The sequence below is a fragment of the Amblyraja radiata genome, chromosome 13 (genome assembly GCF_010909765.2).
Source record: "Amblyraja radiata isolate CabotCenter1 chromosome 13, sAmbRad1.1.pri, whole genome shotgun sequence".
NCBI lineage: Eukaryota > Metazoa > Chordata > Chondrichthyes > Rajiformes > Rajidae > Amblyraja > Amblyraja radiata.
Window position 1 is genome coordinate 8,142,166 of NC_045968.1, and position 25,644 is coordinate 8,167,809.

Here is a 25,644-nt window from a genome sequence, read left to right on the forward strand (position 1 = left end):
GTCCCATCAGCCCACAACACCCATACTAGTGCACCAGAACCCCCCCCCCCCCCCCCCCCCCCCCTCTCCCCTCACTGGCCACCAATATTGGAATTGGTGGAGAGGTGGAATATTGCGTTGGGGGACCAGCCCTCCCGTGTGAACATGGGACCCAACGGGTCCCACTTAGTCTTAGTTGTATGATATATATACACTAGACTAAGTGGGACCGTTGGGGCCAATGTTCACACTGGGAGGGCTGGTCCACCAACGCAAATCCACTCTCCACCAATTCCAATATTGGCGAGTAGATAGATATATGGGATATATATATATATATATATATATATAATATATATATATATATATATATATATATATATATATATAATATATATATTATATCTATATATATATATAATACATACAATATTGGAATTGGTGGAGAGGTGGAATATTGCGTTGGGGGACCTATTGGTGTGTGTGCATGTATAGTTCACAAAGTGATACAATGTGGAAACAGGCCCCTCGGCCCAACTTGTCCACACTGGCCAACATGTCCCAGCTACACTAGTCCCACCTGTCCACATTTGTTCCAAATCTCTCCAACCCTGTCCTATCCATGTACCTGCCTAACTGTTTCTTAAATGTTGGGATAGTCCCTGCCTCAACTACCTCCTCTGGCAGCTTGTTGCATACACCTACCACCCTTTGTGTGAAAAGTTACCTCTCAGAGGTAACTATGCCCTCCGATCCTCGATTCACCTATTCTGGGCAAGAGACTCTGTGCACCTACCCGATTTATTCCACTTCTGATTTTATACACCTCAATAAGATCACCCATCATCCTCGTGCGCTCCAAGGAATAGAGACCCAGCCTACCTAACCTCTCCCGACAGCTCAGACCCTCAAGTCTTGGCAACATCCTTGTAAATCTTCTCTGTACCCATTGCAGCTTGGCATGGTGCTCAGAACTGAAGAAGGGTCACAACCCAAAACATCGGCGATTCCTTCTCTCCATTGATGCTGCCTCACCCGCTGAGTTTCTCCAGCATTGTCTACTTTTGATTTTTCCAGCATCTGCAGTTCTTAAACACAATACTCTAAATACAGCCTCACCACTATGTACATATAAATGTACATATATATATATATATATACACACACACACACATAACTACTTTCCATTTGTTATATTGTGTACAGAGTGCTATGTACATATTCTGTCGTGCTGCTGCCAGTAAGAATGTCTTTGTTCTTTTTGGGATATGTGACAATAAAACACTCTTGGCTCTGCTACTGCCCTCCTGCACACTGCAGAATGTGCCCATCAACGCTCGCCTGCCGAGACTGAGTTAAGGGAGGACAGATTTACAGGACAGCCAGATGATGGCACTCACCAATGGCAGGAGGAACCTGATAGAAAGGAGCCACTCAGCCCTCACCCTGGACATGAGGAGACTGTACCAAGCTCTGCTAATGACAAAACAACGTGCAAAAATTCTCAAATGCCCCATAACATTCACTCTTTCTTTCACATTCTTAAAACACCCTCATTCACAGTGTCATTTTAGCCAATACAGTATCTTCAGAATAGACCTCGCTCAATGTGCTAATCCAGTTATTTGACTACAACTAATAATGATTTCCAGAAGCTATAAATGTTGTCTTGTTTCTCAATCAAAAGTTGCAACAAGAGCTTTTCCAGAACCTTAGACCTGATCAATGAAATCAATTTGTCACTGCTGTCCGGCCTTGCTCAATCCTCATCGTTAATCCTCACTGTAGGCACTGCCTTCACATTAATAAACCCGACACCTGCTTCATCTTGTATCAGTCGCAGAGGCTGAATACCATCAGGGCAAGCTGCTTTCCCCATTTATAAACCATACAAATGGCCCACTTAAGAGCACTTTGCGGTCAAGTGTGCTAATGGATCTTTGGATCAAAGCATCACAAAGTACCAGGGCTCCTCGATAAGGTCAGAGGGGTACTTAATAATCTCTTGACTGAATAGAGCACTTAGAGAGCAGCCACATTCAGTGTTCACTTCACTTGATCAAGACATACAGTCAGTGGCCGCTTGGTCTCATTTCAAATTACATCTGCACTATACCAACGCAGTCCATTTGGAATATCGATCTATTCAGTTACTGGCCTCATTTATTGATTTGACAGCCAAACGTGATCCCGGTGATCCCATGGAGATTCTGCAAAGGAAACAGGAGTCTCAGTTCACAGGGTGATGGCTCTGCCAATGGGATCTAAACTCAACATGGGTAAGGAATTAACTGCAGATGCTGGTTTACACCGAAGATAGACATAAAATGCTGGAGTAACTCAGTGGGTCAGGCAGCATTTCCGGAGAGAACTCATCATAGTGTCATTCTAGCTACCAGCTGTTATCAGGTAACTGAATCATCCTACCACAGCTAGAGAGCAGTCCTGAACTACAATCTACCTCATTGGAGACCCTCGGACTACCTTTGAGCGGACTTTACTAGCTTAACCTTGCGATAAATGTTATTCCCTTATCATGTAACTATACACTGTAAATGGCTCGATTGTAATCATGTATTGTCTTTCCGCTGACTGGTTAGCACGGAACAAAAGATTTTTGCTGTAGTTCGGTACATAGAAACATAGAAACATAGAAAATAGGTGCAGGAGTAGGCCATTCGGCCCTTCGAGCCTGCACCGCCATTCAATATGATCATGGCTGATCATCCAACTCAGTATCCTGTACCTGCCTTCTCTCCATACCCCCTGATCCCTTTAGCCACAAGGGCCACATCTAACTCCCTCTTAAATATAGCCAATGAACTGGCCTCAACTACCTTCTGTGGCAGAGAATTCCAGAGATTCACCACTCTCTGTGTGAAAAATGTTTTTCTCATCTCGGTCCTTAAGGATTTCCCCTTTATCCTTAAACCCCTTAAGAATTTTGTAAGTTTCTATAAGATCCCCCCTCAATCTTCTAAATTCTAGCGAGTACAAGCCGAGTCTATTCAGTCTTTCTTCATATGAAAGTCCTGACATCCCAGGTACACGTGACAATAAACTAAACTAAGGAACTGGAGAGGCACTGTTACTAATATCTGTGGAGTGCATAATTATTGCAATCTTGGGAGCATCATGCTGCAAGGAGGTTTGCCCAAAGCGAACTCTCGCTGTCAGCATTGTTTGATTTCTCCAAAGCCGCCGAGCTCGGTCCTGAAGACCCGAGAGTCGAGGAGGAGGGAGCCGCTGGCGATGACGGACGCGAGGAGTGGGCCGTAGGAGAGGGACCAGGGTATTGCCTCCGGCGCCTTCAAGGTCGGCTGCAGGAGGTGCCCCCGAGACACAGAGGTGGCCAGGCAAGTAGAGGCGAACCGAACTGGTCGAAGGCGACGGCTTATCTGGATCGGGGGCACCCCAGTACATCCAGCATGTTGAAACATATAAGATTGTTAAGGGCTTGGACACGCTAGAGGCAGGAAACATGTTCCCGATGTTGGGGGAGTCCAGAACCAGGGGCCACAGTTTAAGAATAAGGAGTAAGCCATTTAAAACGGAGACAAGGAAACACTTTTTCTCACAGAGAGTGGTGAGTCTGTGGAATTCTCTGCCTCAGAGGGCGGTGGAGGCAGGTTCTCTGGATGCTTTCAAGAGAGAGCTAGATAGGGCTCTTAGAATTAGCGGAGTCAGGGGATATGGGGAGAAGGCAGGAACAGGGTACTGATTGGGGATGATCAGCCATGATCACATTGAATGGCGGTGCTGCCTCGAAGGGCCGAATGGCCTACTCCTGCACCTATTGTCTATTGACCGGACTTTGGACCCACACACTAACACTATCCTACACACAGTAGGAACAATTTACATTTAAACCAAGCCAATTAACCTACAAACCTGTACGTCTTTGGAGTGTGGGAGGAAACCAGAGAAAACCCACGTGGTCACGGGGCGAACGTACAAACTCCGTACAGACAGCACCCGTAGTCGGGAACAAACCCGGGTCTCTGGCGGTGTAAGGCAGCAACTCTACCGCTGCGCCACCGGGCCGCCCTGCAAGAGTGATCATGTCAAACTTATCCAAGGCAAAGGAAAAGGATGTCACGAGAAATAGACTTTGTGCTCTTGCAGAGCATGACGTTAGTATAAGGCACCTCTAATTACATGGAAACAGTACAGCATGGGAACAGGCCCTTCGGCCCACAATGTCCACACCAAACATGACGCCGGGTTAAACTAATTCCCTCTGCCTGCACATAGTCCATATCCCTCCATATCCAATATGCCTATCCAAAGACCTCTTGATTTACACTATTGCATCTGCTTCCACTAGCACGGGTTCCATGCACCCACCACTCTCTGCATGGAAACTTGTCCTGCTTTATGCCGGCATTCATCCTGCACTTTGTGGTGAGTGATTCATGAACACTCAGTGTGGTCATGAGGTAAGGGTAAGAAATGGAGGGATGAAAGGTGTGAGCAGAACCTGCAGACACTTACATTAAATGGCTTCTTTCAGCATGAGCGGCACAAAGAGATCAACAAACAACTTCAATGAAGTAAAATATAATTACAAGTCCTCATCTCAATGTCTCAGCCAGTTCCAACAATGGTCCCTGGTGAGCACTTGGAGCAGTGAACATCACGACTGACTGAACCATAATCTACTTACTAATGTGGCTCTTAGTTTTTGTGCTTTCTCAAGTAGTTTGGAAGCCTAACCATCTCGTTGTAATGCTTCCCCTGGTGCTGCTACCTGACTGCTGGAAGATCAACTCTTTTCATGGCTTTTAAGATACAGTTGCCCATGATGAACTCATGATTAGACATCTGGATCAAAATTAAATGTGTTCCTGTAGTTGGAAAAGCTGAAGCTAATTAACCCAAGATATTGGGCGAAAACTTTGGTTCGCAAATAAAAAGTGAACTTGGGTCAATTGGCTTCAGTTTGAAATGTCCTTCCTATTCCAACTGCGGGAACACATTTAATTTCCATCTGAGCTATTAAGTCTTGCATTGTTCAATGGCAAAGAAGTCTTCGGACACAACTGCATAAATATAGATAATGGGCTGGGACATATTCATTGCAAGTTAGCCTCAGGATATTTAAATAGATTATTGTAGATGGTAACACTCGGCTTCTTTACAAACAACGTCTGTTCCACTGCGATATGTCCTCAAGGTATGCCTACTTTGAAGAAGTTCTCCTTCTCTCTCCAACATCATGTTCTGCAACATCCTCGCTCATAGAAACATGGAAAATCAGTGCAGGAGCAGGCCCTCCGAGCCAGCACCGCCATTCAATATGATCATGGCTGGTCATCCAAAATCAGTACCCCATTCCTGCTTACTCCCCATATCCCTTGATTCCATTAGTCCCAAGAACTATATCCAACTCTCTCTTCAATACTCTCTCGCAGATCCCCCTCTGTCATCTCTCATTTCCCTTTCCCCTGACTCTCAGTCTGATGAAGGGTCTCGACCCGAAACGCCACCTATTCTTTATCTCCAGAGATGCTGTCTGACCCGCGGAGTTACTCCAGCTTTTTGTGCCCATCAATGGTTCTTAGCATCACTTTAAGATGGCGGCGCTGGCTTAACAGCTGCGGCCCACCTGCAGTCCGTCTGGTTTTTTTTCTTTCGTTTTGTTCCTTGTCATGTTTTAGTTAATTTTGTTTTATTAAGTTGTGTATGTGTGTGTGTGGGTGGGGTGGGAGAAACATGGTTTGGTCTCTTCTTTCGGGGGATGCGACTTTTTCTTCGGTCGTATTCCCCGTCCCCGTCTCCGTCTGCGCCGAGGCCTAATGGCGGAGCTGGCGGCATCGGAGCTGTAGCAGCGGCAGCAGCGGCGGAGACCCGACTCGGCACCGAAGCTGTGGCGGTGGCGGCAGCAGCAGCGGTAGTGGAGATCCGACTCGGCCCCGAAGCTGTGGCGGCGGCAGCAGCAGCGGAGACCCGACTCGGCCCCGAAGCTGTGGCGGAGGCAGCGGCAGCGGAGATCCGACTCGGCCCTGGAGCTGTGGTGGCGGCAGCGGCAGCGGAGACCCGACTTGGCCCCGATGCTGTGGCGGAGGCAGCAGCAACGGAGACCCGACTCGGCCTCGGAGCTGTGGCGGAGGTAGCGACCACCCGCGGAGTTTGAACCGTCGCCTCGGCGCAGAGGGAGAACAAAGAGGGTAGAGACAGAGACTTTAAGATTTTGCCTTCCACCACAGTGAGGAGGTGTTTGGTGAACTCACTGTGGTGGATGTTAAATTTGTGTTGATTGTGTGTTTTTGTCATTTTTTAAATTATATGTATGACTGCAGGGAAACAAAATTTCGTTCAGACCGAAAGGTCTGAATGACAATAAACGAATCTAATCTAATCTAATCTAATCTAATCATTGGGACACTGGAAATGACATCTCTTGAAGTTCATTCTGAGGTGTGTGCAGCTGTGTGCTCAAGGAATGTGGTCATTGGACATTGCAAGACCAAAGGGTGTGTTCAGAAAGCACAAGAGCAGCTCTGTAAACAATCCACCAAACTCTCAACAGCGTAGCGATATCAACAATTGAGCAACGTAACCATAAACACTCTGCCTCTCACATGCAAGCACATGTCATGCCTATTTAAAGTATGCAAAATTACAGTGCAGGAGCCAAGAATATCAAAAGCTTTCCGTGTCAGCCATATGTAGTCTCATGTTATGCAAAAATACCACAAGCAGGAAATATAACATTCAAGAACTTAAACTGCAGAGCAAGCAGGAAGTAGCCCTGTGGGTTTGCTCATTCATCCACATAATTCTCTGCATCAATGTTATCTCCCCCTTTCATGAAATCCAAAAGGAGTTAAAATTGGATTGATCTTATGATAGTTTCCCATCAGCAAAAGCATTTGCCTAACAAATAAGTGAAGATAAAACCAGAACGACAAATGCTGGAAATCGAAAAACAAACACACAATGCTGGAAATGTTCAGCATGCCAGGGAGCATTCTGTGGAAGAGAAACCGAGTTAACATTCCAGGTATTTGACTCTTCCTTGGGAGTGCTGGTGCAGGATTCCAAAAAGGTTCATTTGCAGGTTGATTCGGTAGGAAGGAAGGCAGATGAATGCAATGTTAGCATCCATTTCGGGAGGACTAGAATGAAAAAGTGGGGATGTTATGCTGAGGCTTGATAGGACAATGGTCAGGCCACATTGGAAGTATTGTGAGCAGTTTTGGGCCACATATGCGGGAAGGAATTAACTGGTGTTGGAGAGTTCAGAGGAGGTAGATGAGAATGATCTCAGGGATGACTGGGTTAAGGTATGATGAGCATTTGACGACTCTGGGCCTGTACTCGTTGGAGGTTAGAAGGATAGTGGGAGAGTTCACGTTCACAAGTTATAGGCGTAGAATTAGGCCATTAAGCCCATCGAGAGTCTACGCCATTCAATCATGGCTGATCTCTGCCTCCTCATCCCATTTACAGCCTCCCCTCTGCCTGTCCTGCTATGAACTTCCTCAAAGAACTCCAGCAGATTCATCAGGCAAGATCTTCCCTTCACAAAACCATGCTGACCGGCCTATTTTATCATGAACTTCTAAGTATGGCGTAACCTCATCCTTTATAATTGACTCTAAAATCTTACCAACCACCGAAGTCGGCAAACGAGCCTATAGTTTCTGCTACTCTGCTTTGCTCCCTTCTTGTACAGCGGGGTGATATTCACAACTTTCCAATCTTCACGAACCACGCCTCAACTCCCAACTCTAGTGATTCTTCAAATATCACAACTAATGTCTCCACAATCTCTGAGGCCCCCTTCTTCAGAACGGCTGCAGTCCATCCAGTCCAGGTGACTTATCCACCCTCAGACCTTTCAGTTTTCCTAGTGTTAATCCTGGCTAAATTGAAGCAGATAGGACTTTAAAATTGAGTAAAGGCTTCTGTGCTGCTAGGCCATTTTGGTCAAGTTAAATGTGCCTTTTGCAGAACTGGGACAAGCTGTTGAATGATGCCAGTTTGTCTGTGGCCTAGATAAGAGCTGCAGGGAGAGAATGGGACATCTGCAGATTATTACAATGTGTAAATTGCATGGAACTGATTGGGTCAATCATGCAACCAGATATACATAATGTAAATAATGTTGCGAAGCTTTATTTGGATAGTTGTTGATTGGTTAAGATGTTGAGCTTTGTCTGGGTTGTCTGAATCCCAGGGCACATGTTGCATAACTCATCTCTGTTAAGTTGGAGAGTTCAGTGTTGGTTCTGGAGGACTGCAGCGTGCCCAGGCAGAAGATGAGGTGATGTTCCTCAACCTTGCATTGTGCCTCTCTGCAGTACTTCAGGAGGTCACAGTGAGAGTGGAATGGTGATTAAAGTGGCAGGAAAGGGGGTCAGGGTCACCCCTGTGCACTGAATACAGGGGCGGCATGGTGGCACAACAGTAGAGTTGCTGTCTTAGCACCAGAGATCTGGGTTCGATCCTGACTGCAGCCTGTACGGAGTTTGTACGTTCTCCCTGTGACCGTGTGGCTTTTCTCTGGGTGCTCCGGTTTCCTCCCACACTCCAAAGACATATTGGTTTGTAGGTTAATTGGCTTCAGTAAAATTGTAAATTGTCCCTAGTGTGTAGGATAGTGCTAGTGATGACTGGTTGCTGCGGACTCGGTGGACTGTATCTCTAAAGTCCCTAGTCTAAGCCATGGCTCAATCTGCATTTGGTTTATTCAGTAAGAGGAGACCAGACTGTGTACACCAAATGCAGTCCAAAGAAAGATCCTGACACAAAACAGTATCTGTCCATTCCCCCCACAGATACTGCTTGATCCACTGAGTTCCTCCAGCACTTTATGTTTTGGCTACGTGCAGTATCCTAGTTGAGAAGAACTGCAAGTGAAGTGTGATGCACCTGGAAAAACTGTTTGGGCCACTGGATGGTGGGAAGGGACCATCGTTTTGCTGAACACCTACAATTAATCTGCCTTGGCCTACACGATCTCCCAGTTGTCAAACACTTTAACTCTCCCTCCCATTCCCATATTGACCTTTCTGTCCTGGGCCTCCTCCACTGTCAGAGTGAGGCCACAGGCAAATTGGAGGAACAGCACCTCATATTTTGCTTGGCCAGCTTCCAACCCAGCGGTATGAATATTGAATGACCGCATTGCCCCTCTCTCTGCCCCCACCATAGTTGCCCTGCTAGTTCCATCCATATATATTCCATACAGTCGCATCCATATATCCCTCCGTTGTCACCTCTTCCACGGCCAACAATTGACCAATGTGGGCTCCACCTTTCCTTGGTCATCAGTGCCAGTTCTGATTTAGAAACATAGAAAATAGGTGCAGGAGGAGGCCATTCGGCCCTTCGAGCCAACATCGCCATTCATGGCTGATCGTCCCCAATCAATAACCCGTGCCTGCCTTCTCCCCATATCCCTTGATTCCACTAGCCCCTTGAGCTCTATCTAACTCTCTCTTAATAGTTCTGAACCTTTTTATACCTCTAGTTTCCCCCCAACCCCCCCTCCCCCCGACTCCCAGTCTGAAGAAGGGTCTTGACCCGAAACATCACCTGTACCCTTTCTTCAGAAATGCTCCCTGATCTGCTGAGTTACTCCAGCATTTTCTGTCTATCATCTCTAATATTAGCTCGGCTTGTACGTATTTCCCCTTTGTTTGTGTCTGGGAGTGGAGAGCAGGCCAAGACATGCTGGGTACGTTCTCCTGCCTTGCATTTCACAACCACAACATTCATGTTTTGATGTTCTTTCATCTATGTTCCTTACTCTCTAGTGATTCCTATTAAGCATTAACTAGATAATCCCCATAATCATCCTGATTTCACTCCAACAGAGGCATTCCCTCCCCACTCCTTCCTCCAACTTTACGAGCTTCTTTGTGTCTTCTTTTTGATTCTGGACAAACACCCTCCAACCAGAAGCGCTGGCACTGCCTCTTCCCACAGTTGTGGCCTGACCTGCTGACTATTTCCAGCACTTCCTCTTTTTGTTTTGGCTGTGTTTCATGACGTGTCTTATAATGTTATAAAACTTGTGTTATAAAATGAAAAAGAATAGGCAAATGGAAAATAATCTTCACATTCGTTTTTTGTTTAGTTTAGAGATACAGCGCGGAAATAGGTTCTTTAGCCCACGCCGACCAGCGATCCCCGCACACTAACACTATTCTATACACACTTCGGACAATTTACCATTTTACTGATCAATTAACCTACAAACCTGCAGGTCTTTGGAGTGTGGGAGGAAACCGGAGATCCCGGAGAAAACCCACGCGGTCACGAAGGGAATGTACAGACAGCACCTGTAGGCAGGATCGAACCCGGGTCTCTGGCGCTACAAGGCAACAGCTCTACCGCTACACCACCGTGCCACCATGCTGACAAATATCTAATAACACCTTAGAATCTTACAGTTTAAGAACGAGGGTGTTTACAGGTAAGCTTACTTCTTATAATCTACCAGTAAATTTCATGAAGTGAAACGTATAATTACCTGGTTCCTGATTTAACAACTGAGGATCTTCTGTGTCTTCTGTGCCTGGATCTGTGTTAAATAAGAGCGGTTAACATTAGTAGCACATTCACTAATTTTGAAGGCAATTAGCTGGAACAATTCCAGTGGATACTTTTTAACCTGACATTCAAAATCACCCTCTAGTTGGTTCATTAAAAGCAAAATTGTTTCTCGGGAGCCAAAGCCAACTCTACCCTTTATACATTAATTTTCCTTGCGCTAATACTTCTGTACAAGCACTTTTTGGTATATGTTTCTGCTTTTCAAGGAACACCGATTAAAGAATGAGCAGAGACATTATATCCAAAGTGTATACAATGCCAATGTTAGCAAAAAGGTTGTATTTTTGTTGGGGTTCTCTATTAGTTGTTATAGTTCAAGGGAAAATCAGCAGACACTTCAGGGAATCAACACTCAAACAGCTCCACAGGGTCTCTAGAGTTCCTGTGGATGATGCAACAAACATACAACAAAACATCACTGTGACTCCAGTCTTAAGAGATACAGCACAAAAACAGGCTCTTCGGCCCACCGATTCCGCACCAACCAGCGATCCCCATACACAAGCACAATCCTACAAACGCAGGACAATTTACAATTTTTACCGAAGCCAAATTAACCCGACAAACCTGTACGTTTTTGAACTGTGAGAGGAAACCCAGACCATCCAGGGAAAACCCGTGCAGTCACGGGGAGAACGTACAAACTCTGTACAGACAACATCCATGGTCAGGATTGAACCTGGGTCTCTGGCGCTGTAAGGCAGCAACTCTACTATGCACCAAGGTGGCATAGCAGTGGAGTTGCTGCCTTACAGTGCCCGAGACCCGGGTTCGATTCTGGCTACAGGTGCTGGTCTGCGCAGAGTTTGTACGTTCTCCCCGTGACCTGCGTGGGTTTTCTCCGAGATCTTCGGTTTCCTCCCACACTCCAAAGACGTACAGATATGTGGGTTAATTAACCAGGTATAAATGGGGTTTTTTTTGTCCCTAGTCTAGGATAGTGTCAATGTGCGGGGATTGCTGGTCGGTGCAAACCCGATGGGCTGAAGGGCTTGTTTCCGCGCTGTATCTTTAAACTAAACTTAACCAGTAACTGAAAGACATTTAACTAGATGTCTCTCTTCTACCCTCTCCCATCACGCAAAATGTATTGAAGTGTGAAAATGCACACCTCCAGATTCAGGGCCAGTTTCTTCCCAGCTGTTATCAGGCATCTGAACCATCCTACCAACAACGAGAACCATTGAACTACTATCTACCTCAGGGGTGGGGAACCTTTTCACGAGAAGGCCGCAGGTTCCCCACTCCTGATCTACCTCATTGCAGACTCTCGGACTATCTCTGTCTTTGATCGGACTGGCTTTATCTTGCATATATCATTATTCACGTTATTCCCTTCATCATGAAACCGTATAATGTGGATGGCTTGATTGTATTGCCTTTCTGCTGACTGGTTAGCACACAACAAAAGCTTTTCACTGTACCTCAGTGCACGTGACAATAAACTAAACTCAAACAAACTAGATTCAAACTCTAAGTACCTAGCATTAATGTCTTCCCAAATATTAAAAAATGAATCCTGCGCATTTGTACCACATTGTGTCACATCCCCAGAGATGGTTGGAGGTGCCTTGTGTTGTAAGTACAGCTTTGAATGGTTAATCCTGTCTCCTATCTGGCAGCTGGCTTGCAGCACAACACAGAAGAGTGACATAAAGATCCGGAGGTTAGTGCATACATGAATGCGTGGGCTGCAGATAAACCAGCTGAAGCTGCAGCAACTCAGGGCAGTACGTTACAAATACATCAAAGTAGATCTGGGATTTTACATGGAAGCAAGACAACCATGCTGACTAACCAGACAGGGGAGGAAGTTGGGATAAACTATATTCAGGAATATCAGGAGCTATGGGGAGAAGGCAGAAGAATGTGGTTGAAAGGCAAAGATAGATCAGCCAATACACAGTTTAAGGATAATAATAATAATAATTTAATAATTTGTTTATAGGGACAGTGCATATTAATGAACATTTGCATGTAAATATGCGAGATTGTAGCCAATCAGTAGCTAATTTCCGTCTCTAGTCCCAGGCAAAGGTAGGTGAAGTGTCTTGCCCAAGGACACAAGGGGAAATCTTTTAGGACTGAGATGAGAAAAACATTTTTCACACAGAGAGTGGTGAATCTCTGGAATGCCACAGAAGGTAGTTGAGGCCATTTCATTGGCTATATTTAAGAGGGAGTTAGATGTGGCCCTTGTGGCTAATGGGATCAGGGGGTATGGAGAGAAGGCAGGTACAGGATACTGAGTTGGATGATCAGCCATGATCATATTGAATGGCCGGAGGGCCGAATGGCCTACTCCTGCACCTATTTTCTATGTTTCTATGATTGAATGTCATAGACTTGATAGGCCTAATGGCCTAATTCTGAACCTATCACTTATGAACTCATTTGCCCCATAGTTATCCTTGAAAGAACATCCTACTGGTGCAGCAGGTAGAGATCGTAAGATCATAAGGCATAGGAGCAGAATTAGGCCATTCGGCCCATCGAGTCTGCCATTCGATTATGGCTGATCCATTTTCCCCTCTCAACCCCATTCAATCTTTGGCACCTTTACTAATCAAGTCTCCATTTTTAAAATACCAAATGACTTGGCCGCCTGTGGCTATGAATTCCGTACATTCATCACCCTCGGGCAAAAGAAAATCCTCTAATCTCCATTCCGAAGGCACGTGCTTTTATTCCTGGTCTCTCCCACTGCTGGAAACATCCTCTACGCCTCCACTATCTAGGCCTTTCGTTATTTGGTGGGTTTTGATGAGATCCCGCCTCCTAAACTCCAGCGATAGGACCCAAACAAATGCTTTTCACTGTTATTTCGGTAAGTGTAACAACAAAAACTAGACTAAAAATCAATGAAGTCGTTGAGTCATACTGCACAGAAACAGGCCCTTCAGCCCACCGTATCATAGCAACCATCAAAATCTATCTGTACCGACTCCACTTCCCAGGATTCGGCCTGTTGCATGCCATGCCATCAACTGCTAGTCTAATTATTTCCTATTGAATTATTGTTCCATGCAGATCACCCTCTTATTGAATTGAATTGAATTGAATTGAATACATTTTAGGAGCCAAGTATGTATACATGCAAGGAATTTGCCTTGGTGCTTTGCTCGCAAGTAACAACATGATATACAGTAGACAATTAAAATACCAGAGCCAGAGGAGGTTACAGAGCAGAGCTACTGCTCGTGGAAAAAGCTGTTTTTATGTCTGACTGTGGCGGCTTTGACTGTGGACTCGCCTTCCAGAGGGAAGTGCTTCAAAGGAGTTGTGGCCAGGACGAGAGGGGTCAGAGATTATTTTACCAGTCTGAGATGATCTTAGAGTCATCATGCTGTTTGGAGGAGCTAATTGTGTACAGACTGCCCGGCATGATTCCCCTTGTTTATTTCAGAGATCTACCATGGAAACAGGCCCTTTGGCCCACAGAGTCCATGCTGATTATTGATCACGCATACACAATAGTTGTCGCTCTTTTGCATCCATTCCCTAAACTTTAGGGGCAACTTTACAGTTGGCCTGCTAACCTGTGCATCTTTGGGATGTGAGAGAAAACTGAAGCAGCCAGTGAAAACCTATGCAGTCACAGGGAGAACATGCAAACTCCACACAGACAGCACCAGAGATCACAATCGAACCCAGGTCTCTGGTGCTGTGTGGAAGCAGCTCTGCTAGTTTTGCCACTGTGTTGACTGCACTGCGAAAGGAGTCTGTACTTTAGAAGCTTCCTGAGGTAAAGATAGGTGCAATTCTTCATTTACTTTATTGAAGTAGTCAGTTATCATGCACATATATGTGAAATAATCATTCAGTAATCAGATTCTTCATGTTAATGCTAAAATTGAAAGATCAATATAAATAAGTAGAACATTCAGCAAGGATGGGTTAGTCTAGAGTTAGACATACTTAAATTATTATAGACAATAGACAATAGACAATAGGTGCAGGAGTCAGCCATTCGGCCCTTCGAGCCAGCACCGCCATTCAATGTGATCATGGCTGATCATCCCCAATCAGTACCCCTTTCCTGCCTTCTCCCCATATCCCCGGAATCCGCTATTTTTAAGAGCCCTATCTAGCTCTCTCTTGAAAGCATCCAGAGAACCCGCCTCCACCTGAGGCAGAGCAGTCCACAGACTCGCCACTCTCTGTGAGAAAAAGTGTTTCCTTGTCTCCGTTCAAAATATTAGTTTGTTTATTTTTTATCAATAATGCCAACACATCAATTTATTGAACAATGGGAAAAAAATTACCTGAATCTGCCTCGGATGTGTCCAAATCTTCACATTTTTATTCAATATCATTGAGAATTTTAGGTGTAAAAGAAAGAGAAAAAATAATCATGAAATGCACCAATATTAAACGCAAAATAAGCATGCCTTAAAAATTCAAATCTGTGAAAGTAATACTTCAAAGTATTATTTTAATGATTAGTTAAATATTTTGGTGCATTGATGAAGTTAACTCAATTAAATAAGTCCAATAATATTTAGATACAGAGGCACATGAGACTGCAGATGCTGTAATCTGGAGATCCAGTGGCAGCCCACTAGACAGCATCAAACTCCAGGTGAAGGGTCTCGACCTGAAACATGAACTGTCCATTCCCTCTATAGATGATGCCTGACCCAGTAGCTCTCTTTTTTGCTCTGTATTTAGAAACAGTTGGCTGTTGTGCTCAATTCAATTGGCGTTTTATTTTAGTATCATAAAACAAATATCGAAAGCTGGACCACATTAACATTATCTAATCAGACATTTATACTGAAATAAATGCACCCTATTGTGTTGGTGTATGTGTATTATTGCTGCACGATAATCTGAATGTTGATGTGCATGAAACAAAGTGCGTGTTTCAACTTAATAAACCTGCCTTTATCTGATCTTTATCTAGTGTTATAAAACATACGTTAATTAGTAACTAATCTAAATATTAGCTGATCATTTTTTGTGCTGAAATACATGCACCCTTTGATTCTGGATACCACTAGGTTCCATAGCTTGAATGCTGAGAAGCGTGAGAAACAAAGAAGGTGTTTCAGCTTACCAGACTCCACCTTATCAGATTCTGCAGAACTTTCATCATCAGAACCTGTGCATAAGAAAAGAGAGATAATAAAATATCCATAAAAGCTACTTTCCTGATACGGGCCACAAAAAGCTGATAGAACTGAGGCAGGTGCCATAACATTTAAAAGACGTTTGGGCAGGTACATGGATAGGGAAGGTTTAGAGGGATATGGGCTAAAGGCAGCCAGGGGAACGAATGAATAAATACTTTATTGTTTCGTGACAGGTCACAGTGAAATTCTTTGCTTGCATACCCTAGGTATGCAAATAGTTGCCACGTAAAGGGCGCTGACAACGTGGGACTAGTGTAGATGGGGTATCTAGCTCAGCATGGGCAAGTTAAGCTGAAGGGCCTGTTTCCATGCTGAATGACTGTATAACTCTAACTGCACCAGGGTGATTAAATGAACCACGGAGCGCCCATATCAGCCAATTTGATTGAATGAAGGAATACTTTATTACCACATGCGACGAGTCACAGTGAAATTCTTTGTTTTGCATGCCATACACGAAGCATGCAAAGTGTCACCAAGTATAGGGCGCCGACACCGTTACAAAGTGCTCAATGTAGTCACACTGATCCATTCCTTGTTCTTGCAGTCCCCACACTAGATCCCTCTATGTTATTGGAGCCGCCCCATGCGGCGTCCATTTTTGTTCTCTCGGCAAACCCCCACCCCCCACCATAGCCAGGTCTCGCCATTTGTTGGGAGGAATTAGTTCCATAACATAGGCATGGAAATACAGAAGCCAGGAAATACAAGAAAGCCACGCATTTCCGACAATAATGGTACTTTATTGTTACATGGATCTAGGTACAGTTTGCATACAGTTCAGTAACAGTCTTACTATACATTTGGAACAATTATACTTAAGTACCAGAGTGCAGGAATGTTTTTTGGGAAGGGCCATGAAGAAGATTAAATTAATACATTTAGTTCAGAGATACAGCATGGAAACAGGCCCTGCAGCCCACTGAGTCCATGATGACCCATATATTAGTTCTATATCTACCGAGTCCACGTCAACCATCGATCAATTGTCAACGTTAGTTCTATGTTATCCCACTGCCTACACACAAGGAGCAATTTACAGAGGCCAATTAACCTGCAAGCCCACAAGTTATTGCAGTGTGGGAGGAAACAGGAGCACACCAAGGAAACCCAGGCAGTCACAGGGAGAACGTGCAAACTCCACACAAACAACACCCGAGGTCAGGATTGAACCCAGATGTTTGGCACAAAGAAGCAGCAGCTCTGTCGTTGTGACACTGTCCAAATTGGTTAACCATAGTGTCAATTCTCATACAGATCCTTGGCCACCACTTAAATCCTCCCTTGTTCCTTATTGATCGTTGTTAGATCCTTGTTCATCAGTCACTGAAAGTAAGCATGCAGCTACAGCAGGCAGTGAAGAAAGCTAATGGCATGTTGGCCTTCATAACAAGAGGAGTTGAGTATAGGAGCAAAGAGGTCCTTCTGCAGTTGTACAGGGCCCTGGTGAGACCACACCTGGAGTATTGTGAGCAGTTTTGGTCTCCAAATTTGAGGAAGAACATTCTTGCTATTGAGGGAGTGCAGCATAGGTTCACAAGGTTAATTCCCGGGTTGGCGGGACTGTCATATGTTGATAGAATGGAGCGACTGGGTTTGTATACACTGGAATTTAGGATGAGAGGTTATCTTATTGAAACATATAAGATTATTATGGGATTGGACATGCTAGAGGCAGGAAACATGTTCCCAATGTTGGGGGAGTCCAGAACCAGGGGCCACAGTTTAAGAATAAGGGTTAGGCCATTTAGAACGGAGATGAGGAAAAACATTTTCACCAAGAGAGTTGTGAATCTGTGGAATTCTCTGCCTCAGGCAGTGGAGGCCAATTCTCTGGATGCTTTCAAGAGAGAGTTAGAGAGAGCTCTTAAAGATAGTGGAGTGAAGGGATATGGGGAGAAGGCAGGATTGTGGATGATCAGCCATGATCACAGTGAATGGCGGTGCTGGCTTGAGAGGCCTACTGTCTATTATCTATTGCCTATTAAATGTTAGGGTCTGGTGACATGATTGACCCTCTAACCCACATCCTTGGTTTTTGCCATGTTGCTGGTATTAACTGCTCAGCTAGAAGCTGGTCAGATGGTCATATTTGGCCCATCCTGGACAAAAGTTAAATTTGGGCCTGAGGTATCGAAAGAGTTAGAGAAACTATGGAAACCTTGGAAAAGTGTGCAGTTTCATAATTCCACAGAGTACTGATATAAAATAGAGAGAATTAAAAAAAATAACGTGTCACCACATGCAAAATGCAAGCAATCTTTAATGAGACAAGCCAGTGCCAGTGGGCATTGCAGCTCAGAATTCTGATTGCATAATGCTTAAATTCTGCTCAAAATGTAATGCAATTGCCATAATTTCTAGGTCTATTTGCATCCCTTCAGAAATTTAACTGTGTATTTCCCAGAGCAATTTAGTTTCGTGCTTCAAACTCTTATATCTGCATCAGTTGTGCATAATGGGGATAATGCAGATATCAGTGATGCAGCAGTTCATGCTGCACATTTGTTGCTCAAAGGAGCCAGGCTCAGCCCTAACCAACTACCGTCTGTGTTGTGGAAGGAACTGCAGACTCTGGGTTAAACCGAAAATAGATGCAAAATGCTGGAGTGACTCAGCGGGTCAGACAGCATCTCCGGAGAAAAGGAATAAGTGACCTTTCAGGTCGAGATCCTTCTTCAGACTGAGAGTCAAGGGAAAGGGACTGACTCTGACTGTCAGTCTGAAGAAGGGACTCGATCCAAAACGTCACCTGTTCCTTTTCTCCGTAGATGGTGTCTGACCCACTGAGTTACTCTGGCTTTTTGTGTCTTATCTACTGTCTATGTTGAGTTTGCAGGTGGATTCTGATGGGTGCTTCACTTTCCTACCAAACCCCAGCAACAGTCACAGGGTAGTTTCTTCTGAGCTGTCATCAGGCAACTGAACCATTCCATCAACTAGAGAGCGATACTGAGCTACTATCAACCTCATTGGAGACCCTCGGACTACCTTTAATCGGACATTACTGGACTTTATCTTGCACTAAATGTTATTCCCTTCATCATGTATCTGTACACTGTGGACAGCTCGGTTGTAAACGTGTATAATCTTTCTGCTGACTGGTTAGCATGCAACAACATTTTTTTGACCTCGGTACACGTGACAATAAACTAAGCTAAAACATCTTGTTAGGCTAATTAGCTGCTGTAGATCATCAGTAGTGTAGGGGGGGTGGCAAGAGTATTGGGGTGCGGGGGGAGGGGTGGTGGGGGGTGGTTGGGCATTGGCAGGTATGAGGAGTAATTGGGTGCAGGGAAATAAGAGGAATAATGGGGCAAAATCTCAGGGCTGAATGGACTTGCACCATATTATGTTAGGAATCTCTCTAAAAAGTGCAATGATGTCATTTTCTGTGCAAAGTTCATTTCTGCAGCACAGTAGGGAAATTAGCCAAATTTGCCCCAGGAACCGCCATCTCCATAGACTTCCGACTAATGTCAATACAGCAACAGTTTGGGACCTACGGATCCTTGAGACCTGCCCCACACTCAATAGTACTGTTCATCCTTGACTCTCCCCCCCTATCCCAATGGCCTCAATCCCTTCAAGGCAAGGCTTTGAACTTCTGACTGAAATTCGAAGGTCCCTACCCAGCTCCACGATAGAAACATCCCTCCAAACCAATTTTCCCAGCCACCTAACCCAGCAGCTTCCTCACAACAACCAATTCCTGGAAATGACAACTCCCAGCCTCCAATCTTCTCACCAAAGATCTTATCATCCTTGACCTCCTCATCCAAGTATCACCCAAATTACATCGACTTGCACTGCCTTTTACTCCTTTGACAAGGCCTCCGAGCTTCACGTGGACCCCATCTTTGGCTTTACTTTTCTTTACACATATTCTCTTAGACCACTTACTGTAGTCTGAAGGATCCTGACCCGAAACGTCACCCATTCTTTTTCTCCAGAGATGCTGCTTGACCCGCTGAGTTACTCCAGCACTTTGTGTCTATCTTCACTATCGGCCAGCGTCTGCAGTTCCTTTCTACATACCATGCCCATTCACCTGATCTCAGGCCCCAAACAACCCAGAGCTATCTGCCCTACCCCTACCAATGTCCCATCATTTAAAAAAGTATATGGGGCACAAATAGGGTAGCTAGTAGCAGAGATGTCTAAAGAAATCAGGGTCAGGTCGCATGGGTTTAGGATAACGGATAAGAGATTCAGACGGTATCTGAGGAAGAGTGTTTTCATCCAGAGCATGTTTGGAGTTTGGAATGCATGGCATGAGCGGGTGAATGAGAGGACAATTGCATTCTCTCAACATTTACCTTGAGAACCTTGTGAATCGTCAAACACGGAAGGCTATGGACCCAGTGACAGGAAGTGGGGTTAATATAAAAGTCTTCTTAATAACCAGCAAGGATGTGGTGGGCTACGAGGTGTTAAGTGTTTAGTTTAGTTTAATTTAGTTTAGAGATGCAGCACGGAAACAGGCCCTTCGGCCCATCGAGCCTGCGCCGACCAGACATTAAACGAACATTAACACTCTCCTACACACACTAGGTACAATTAACTAGGCCAATTAACCAACAGGTCTTTGGAGGGTAGATGGCGAACAGAGATCCCGGGGAAAACCCATGCAGATCACGGGACAGCGTACAAACTCCGTACAGACAAGCAGCTGTAGTCAGGATCGAACCTGGTTCTCTGGCGCTGTATGGCAGCAACTCTCCCGCTGCCGCCCTGCTGCTGAAATATGCAGCAAGGCCCATGTCCTTGGCTGTGGTGACCACCCCATGCACTCATGCATCCCGTGCATGTGTTTCCATGCACGTGTTTACCTCTCCCTATATTTTACGTTAGGAAGTGATGGTGTTCAACAGAGGGCAGACGGACTGTGAGGAATGAACACCACTGACCTGGCTCTGCGTTGTCAACAACATCTTCATTTTCCTCTGTGGAATGAACACAAAGCAACAGTGGTGAGTGAAACAGCAAGAGCAATGAGCAGACTTTGCAACGACAAGCTATGTAGGGTCCCCAGAGCCATCAATGTAAAGTCTATGAACCGTTGGAAGTAAATTGCATGTTCTTCCTGCTCGCCAAACCAAAATCACGATTCATAAAGTTGTGAATTTATGTTGATTGCTCTGAGGAGCAATTGTTTTTAAAATCTTCTGTTCTCATTTGCAGTGAAATCATACATATATTACTTTTCCTCAGTGCTTTCTCGGCAAACAAAAAGGTGCTTGTGCGCAGATAAATTAAAAATTAGACTACATTTATCAATCATTTTCTCCATGAATAAACCCCACATGTTTTGTTTTTGTGGCTAATCAACTTCCAATTTAATAAACTAAAAAGCACAACATTAAAATACAATAAACTGGGAAATCTAGTTTTTAACTTTTTAGATGTGTCAGTACAGAAAGGCACTGGGTGCAGGAGGAGGCCATTTAGCCCTTCGAGCCAGCACCGCCATTCATTGCGATCATGGCTGATCATCCCCTATCAATAACCCGTGCCTGCCTTCTCCCCATATCCCTTGATTCCACTAGCCCCTAGAGCTCTATCTAACTCTCTCTTAAATCCATCCAGTGACTTGGCCTCCACTGCCCTCTGTGGCAGGGAATTCCATAAATTCACAACTCTCTGGGTGAAAAAGTTTTTTCTCACCTCAGTCTTAAATAATAATAATATAATAATACATTTTATTTATGGGCGCCTTTCAAGAGTCTCAAGGACACCTTACAAAAATTTAGCAGGTAGAGGAAAAACATGTGAGGGGAATGAAATAAATAGTAGAGACATGACTAGTACACAAAGTAAAGACCGAATTCAATTCAAAACACAATATAAGGCAATTAATTAAATGACCTCCCCTTTATTCTAAGACTGTGGCCCCTGGTTCTGGACTCGCCCAACATTAGGAACATTTTTCCTGCATCTAGCTTGTCCAGTCCTATAAGTCCTTCCTCCTATAATCCTCAACCCAAATCCTCCCGACCTCACTCCTCCTGAACTTGCCCACTGTGTCCCATGCCAATAACTTCACGGACCTGTTAGTCCCATCCCCATCACCCACCTCTGTCAAAACAAGGCACCAAATGCTGAAGTACCTCAGCGAGTCAGGCAACATCTCTGGAGAACATGGATCAGTGACTTTTCAAATCGGGACCCTTCCTCATACTGATTTACCTGCATCTGTCTACTTGAACCTCCTTTCTCCACAAGGGGAGACAAAACTACAAAGCAAATTAACCACAGCTGCACCTTTGTTGCTCAACATCAATTGTGCTGCAAGATTTGGATGACCCGTGACCCATGCAACAAGGTCCATGTAAATTGGAGGAATATTTTACAGCTGGACAGCTTACAAGCCAGAGGTATGAACATCGATTTCTCTAACTTCAAGTAACCCTTGCATTCCCTCTCTCTCCCACCCAAGTGGTTGTACTATCTTCAAAGTCGTCTTGTTGAGTCTCATTGTTTTGAACTCGTTTTCACCGCCAACTGCTAACAATGGCCTGTTTCCTTCATCATCGTTACTATTTTGATATCTTTCATTCATTTGTTCTATAACTCTCTATATCACCGTCTATATCTCACATTTCCCTCTCCCCCGACTCAAGTTCGTTCAAGTGAGTTTATTGTCATGTGTCCCTGATAGGACAATGAAATTCTTGCTTTGCTTCAGCACAACAGAACATAGTAGGCATTGACTACAAAACAGATCAGTGTGTCCATATACCATTGTATAAATATATACAGACATGAATAAATAAACTGATAAAGTGCAAATAACAGATAATGGGCTATTAATGTTCAGAGTTTTGTCTGAGCCAGGTTTAATAGCCTGATGGCTGTGGGGAAGTAGCTATTCCTGAACCTGGTCATTGCAGTCTGGCCCGCTGAGTCACTCCAGCTTTTTGTGTCTATCTTCGGTTTAAATCTGCATCTGCCGTTCCTTCCTACACACAAGGTCCAATCTTACAAAATGCCTAGGTCGCAACTCTCAACGATCTCAACAGAATCAAAATGCATTTTTTTCCCATGGAAGTTCAGAAACAAAACACCAGATTGATGGATTTTTCATATTCAAAAGTGAATACTTTGCAAGATAAGGATTCATCCTCATATTTAGGTCGTGAAGATCTTTTTTCACGAGCTTCACAGAATACTGATTGATGGATTTTTCATATTCAAAAGTGAATACTTTGCAAGATAAGGATTCATCCTCATATTTAGGTCGTGAAGATCTTTTTTCACGAGCTTCACAGAATACTGATTTGCATGGAAACTACAGCCTCTGATTAGTATACTGATATATCAATGGCCAATGATTTTTTAAATTGTTACATGTTCTGATATGTACAGTGAAATTATCGTTGTGGCTTCTAGATCAGTAACGATTTTCCATACGTAAGCACAATCCCCGCGTAGTACTAAGTGTATAGAAATAGTCCACGGAAACCACAAATGAAACATACAGCTGCTTCCACTGCTCATAAAAAGCCAGAAATGTAGTAATAAAATGAAATTACCTTTCACATTCCTTACTGGAGCTCTCTCTTCACTGAAAGAAAATTAAAGAACAGTAATGGGTCATTTATGTGCCTTTAAAGTTGAGTGAAACATTTGATACACTGTTGATGTTTTTAACAAATAATAAAATAGGTGTAGGTTAGTTGTTAAAACCAAAGCAATTCCAAATGGAATCTAAGACGGCAGTAAATAGCAAGTCTTATGAATAATACTGGAAGCACTCACCAGGGAAGACAAACATTTAACATTACATGTCCTTTCTTCATGTTAGTAGTGTTTTGTATTTTCAGAAAACACAAAGAGTGCAGAATGTTCAAACTTCCAGCAGCAGAGATGTCTGTGAAAATTCAATATGACTCAACTGACCCACTTTAAATCCATGTAGCAAAGCATACTTGGTTAATAAATTATGATTATGATGAACCAGCCTACATGTTGATTAAAAGACACTGCGTGTAAACAGACCCTTCGGCCCAGTGAGTCCATGCCACCCTTACCACCAGTTCTATGTTATTACACTTATGCATCCCTTCTCTGCACATTAACAGCAATTTTACAGAGGGCCAATTAACCTACAAACTACAAACGTCTTCGGGGATGTGGAAGGAAACCGGAGCACCCGGAGGAAACTCAAGTTCAAGTTCAAGTGAGTTTATTGTCATGTGTCCCTGATAGGACAATGAAATTCTTGCTTTGCTTCAGCACAACAGAACATAGTAGGCATTTACTACAAAACAGATCAGTGGAGGATTAATTGAAATTGGGGTCATTGTGTTCTATGGGCCATTCTTTCAGTCTTGATTTTAACTCAGCAGTTGCCCAATTCACATACAACAAGGTTGCGCCAACCAGACTTAACGTGCCCGTGTTCTCCTCATTGTGAAGCCATCGAGTAGCATCACTAGTCTGAAGAAGGGTCTCGACCCGAAACGTCACCCATTCTTTCTCTCCAGAGATGCTGCCTGTCCCGCTGAGTTACTCCAGCTTTTTGTGTCTATCGGTTTAAACCAGCATCTGCAGTTCCCTCCCACACATCAAAGTAGTGATGGCCCATTCCCAGTCAAGTGGTCGCCCAGGGTGCCAATAGCACCTCCTCCCCACTCCTGCCATTCCTTCTTCCCTCTATACCCACTCACCCGGGTACATGCCACCCCTACCTCCCATCCCAATTGCCCCCTATACCTCACTTACTTTGACATCAGGGGCTCAAGCATCATTTACAGACAACAGGAATGTTGCAGAGCTCCAGGGAGGCACAAGTCCCAAATAGTAGCGTGACCCCAAACAGGCTCGATCCGGGAAACTCTTGCACAACCACAAATTTCAAGGGTGAGATTTGTAAAATTGAGTCTAGTTTAGTTTAATGTCACGTGTACCGATGTACAATAAAAATCTTACTGGTGCATGCTATCCAGCCAGCCGCGAAAGGCTATACATGATTACAATCAGGTTTGTAATGATATGACACATACGTATGATGTTTACGTATGAGAATACTGTGGTTATGGGATTGAAGAAAGCAGCTTCACCTTTTCCAGCTGCTCCCTGTATCTTTTTGTTTATCATCACATTTCCTGCATGACTCATTGTTGCAATCAACGATACCTTCACATGATCACGCTTCACAAAATGGCATGGGTGATGGAAAATAGATCTCATAGGTCGGCCCAGATGTGACGCGGCCATTCCCCGACACCACGCCCGACTCTCCCGGAACCTGCTCCTGCTCGCCCACGAAACCGGAGATGAGGGTGAGGGTGAGGGAGTTGGTTCCGGGCGCTGGACAAAGTGCTGGAAGGGCCGGTAAGAAGAAACCTGCGGGCGGTGCACTCCCCCCGGGGCACAAAGGTGAAGATAGACCAGCAAGGTGAGCGATGACGGATCGCGGGACGACCTAATGGAGGAGGCAGCTGCAATGGACATTTATAACCAGCTGCAGTTGGGACTGATAAACAGCACCAAAACTTCCAGAGAACATAATCCAAGTCTATCCAACCTCTCCCTGTAGCCAAAACGCTCGAAACCAGGCTGTGTTCTGGTAAACCTCCTCTGCACCCTCTCCAAAGCCTCCACATCTTTCCTGTAATGGGGCAACCAAAACAGCAGGCAATATTCCAAATGCGGTTCAGCCAAAGTCCCATATACAGTTGCGTCATAACTTCCTGACTCTTATACTCAATGCCCCTCGCAATGAAGACAAGGATACCATATGCCTTCTTCACCACCCTATCTACTTGTGTTGCCACCTTTTTGGGCCAGTCCCACTTAGGCAACTTTTTAGGCGGCTGCAGGAAACTATGTGGTCGCCACATGTTCGCGGGTGGTTGCCGGGGAGTCGCCTTCATGGTCGTGAGGAGTTCCCGCATTCTGGGAACTAGTCGCCGCCCCATTATGGTCGCCATGGAGAGTGGCGTAGGTGGGTCGC

General features: G+C 44.6%; 1 protein-coding gene across 2 annotated transcripts in view; it reads right to left on the bottom strand.

The window, feature by feature from the left end:
- LOC116979588 overlaps nucleotides 1-25,644 on the bottom strand; it is an 81,629-nt gene that overhangs the window by 33,031 nt on the left and 22,954 nt on the right. For both annotated transcript variants that reach the window (XM_033031170.1, XM_033031169.1), the window contains exons 2-6: nucleotides 23,219-23,250; nucleotides 20,594-20,629; nucleotides 15,608-15,652; nucleotides 14,814-14,840; nucleotides 10,466-10,516 (exon numbers count right to left, since the gene is read on the bottom strand). In XM_033031170.1, the coding sequence (XP_032887061.1) occupies nucleotides 10,466-10,516; nucleotides 14,814-14,840; nucleotides 15,608-15,652; nucleotides 20,594-20,629; nucleotides 23,219-23,250 (191 nt within the window). The remainder of the gene's footprint in view (nucleotides 1-10,465; nucleotides 10,517-14,813; nucleotides 14,841-15,607; nucleotides 15,653-20,593; nucleotides 20,630-23,218; nucleotides 23,251-25,644) is intronic.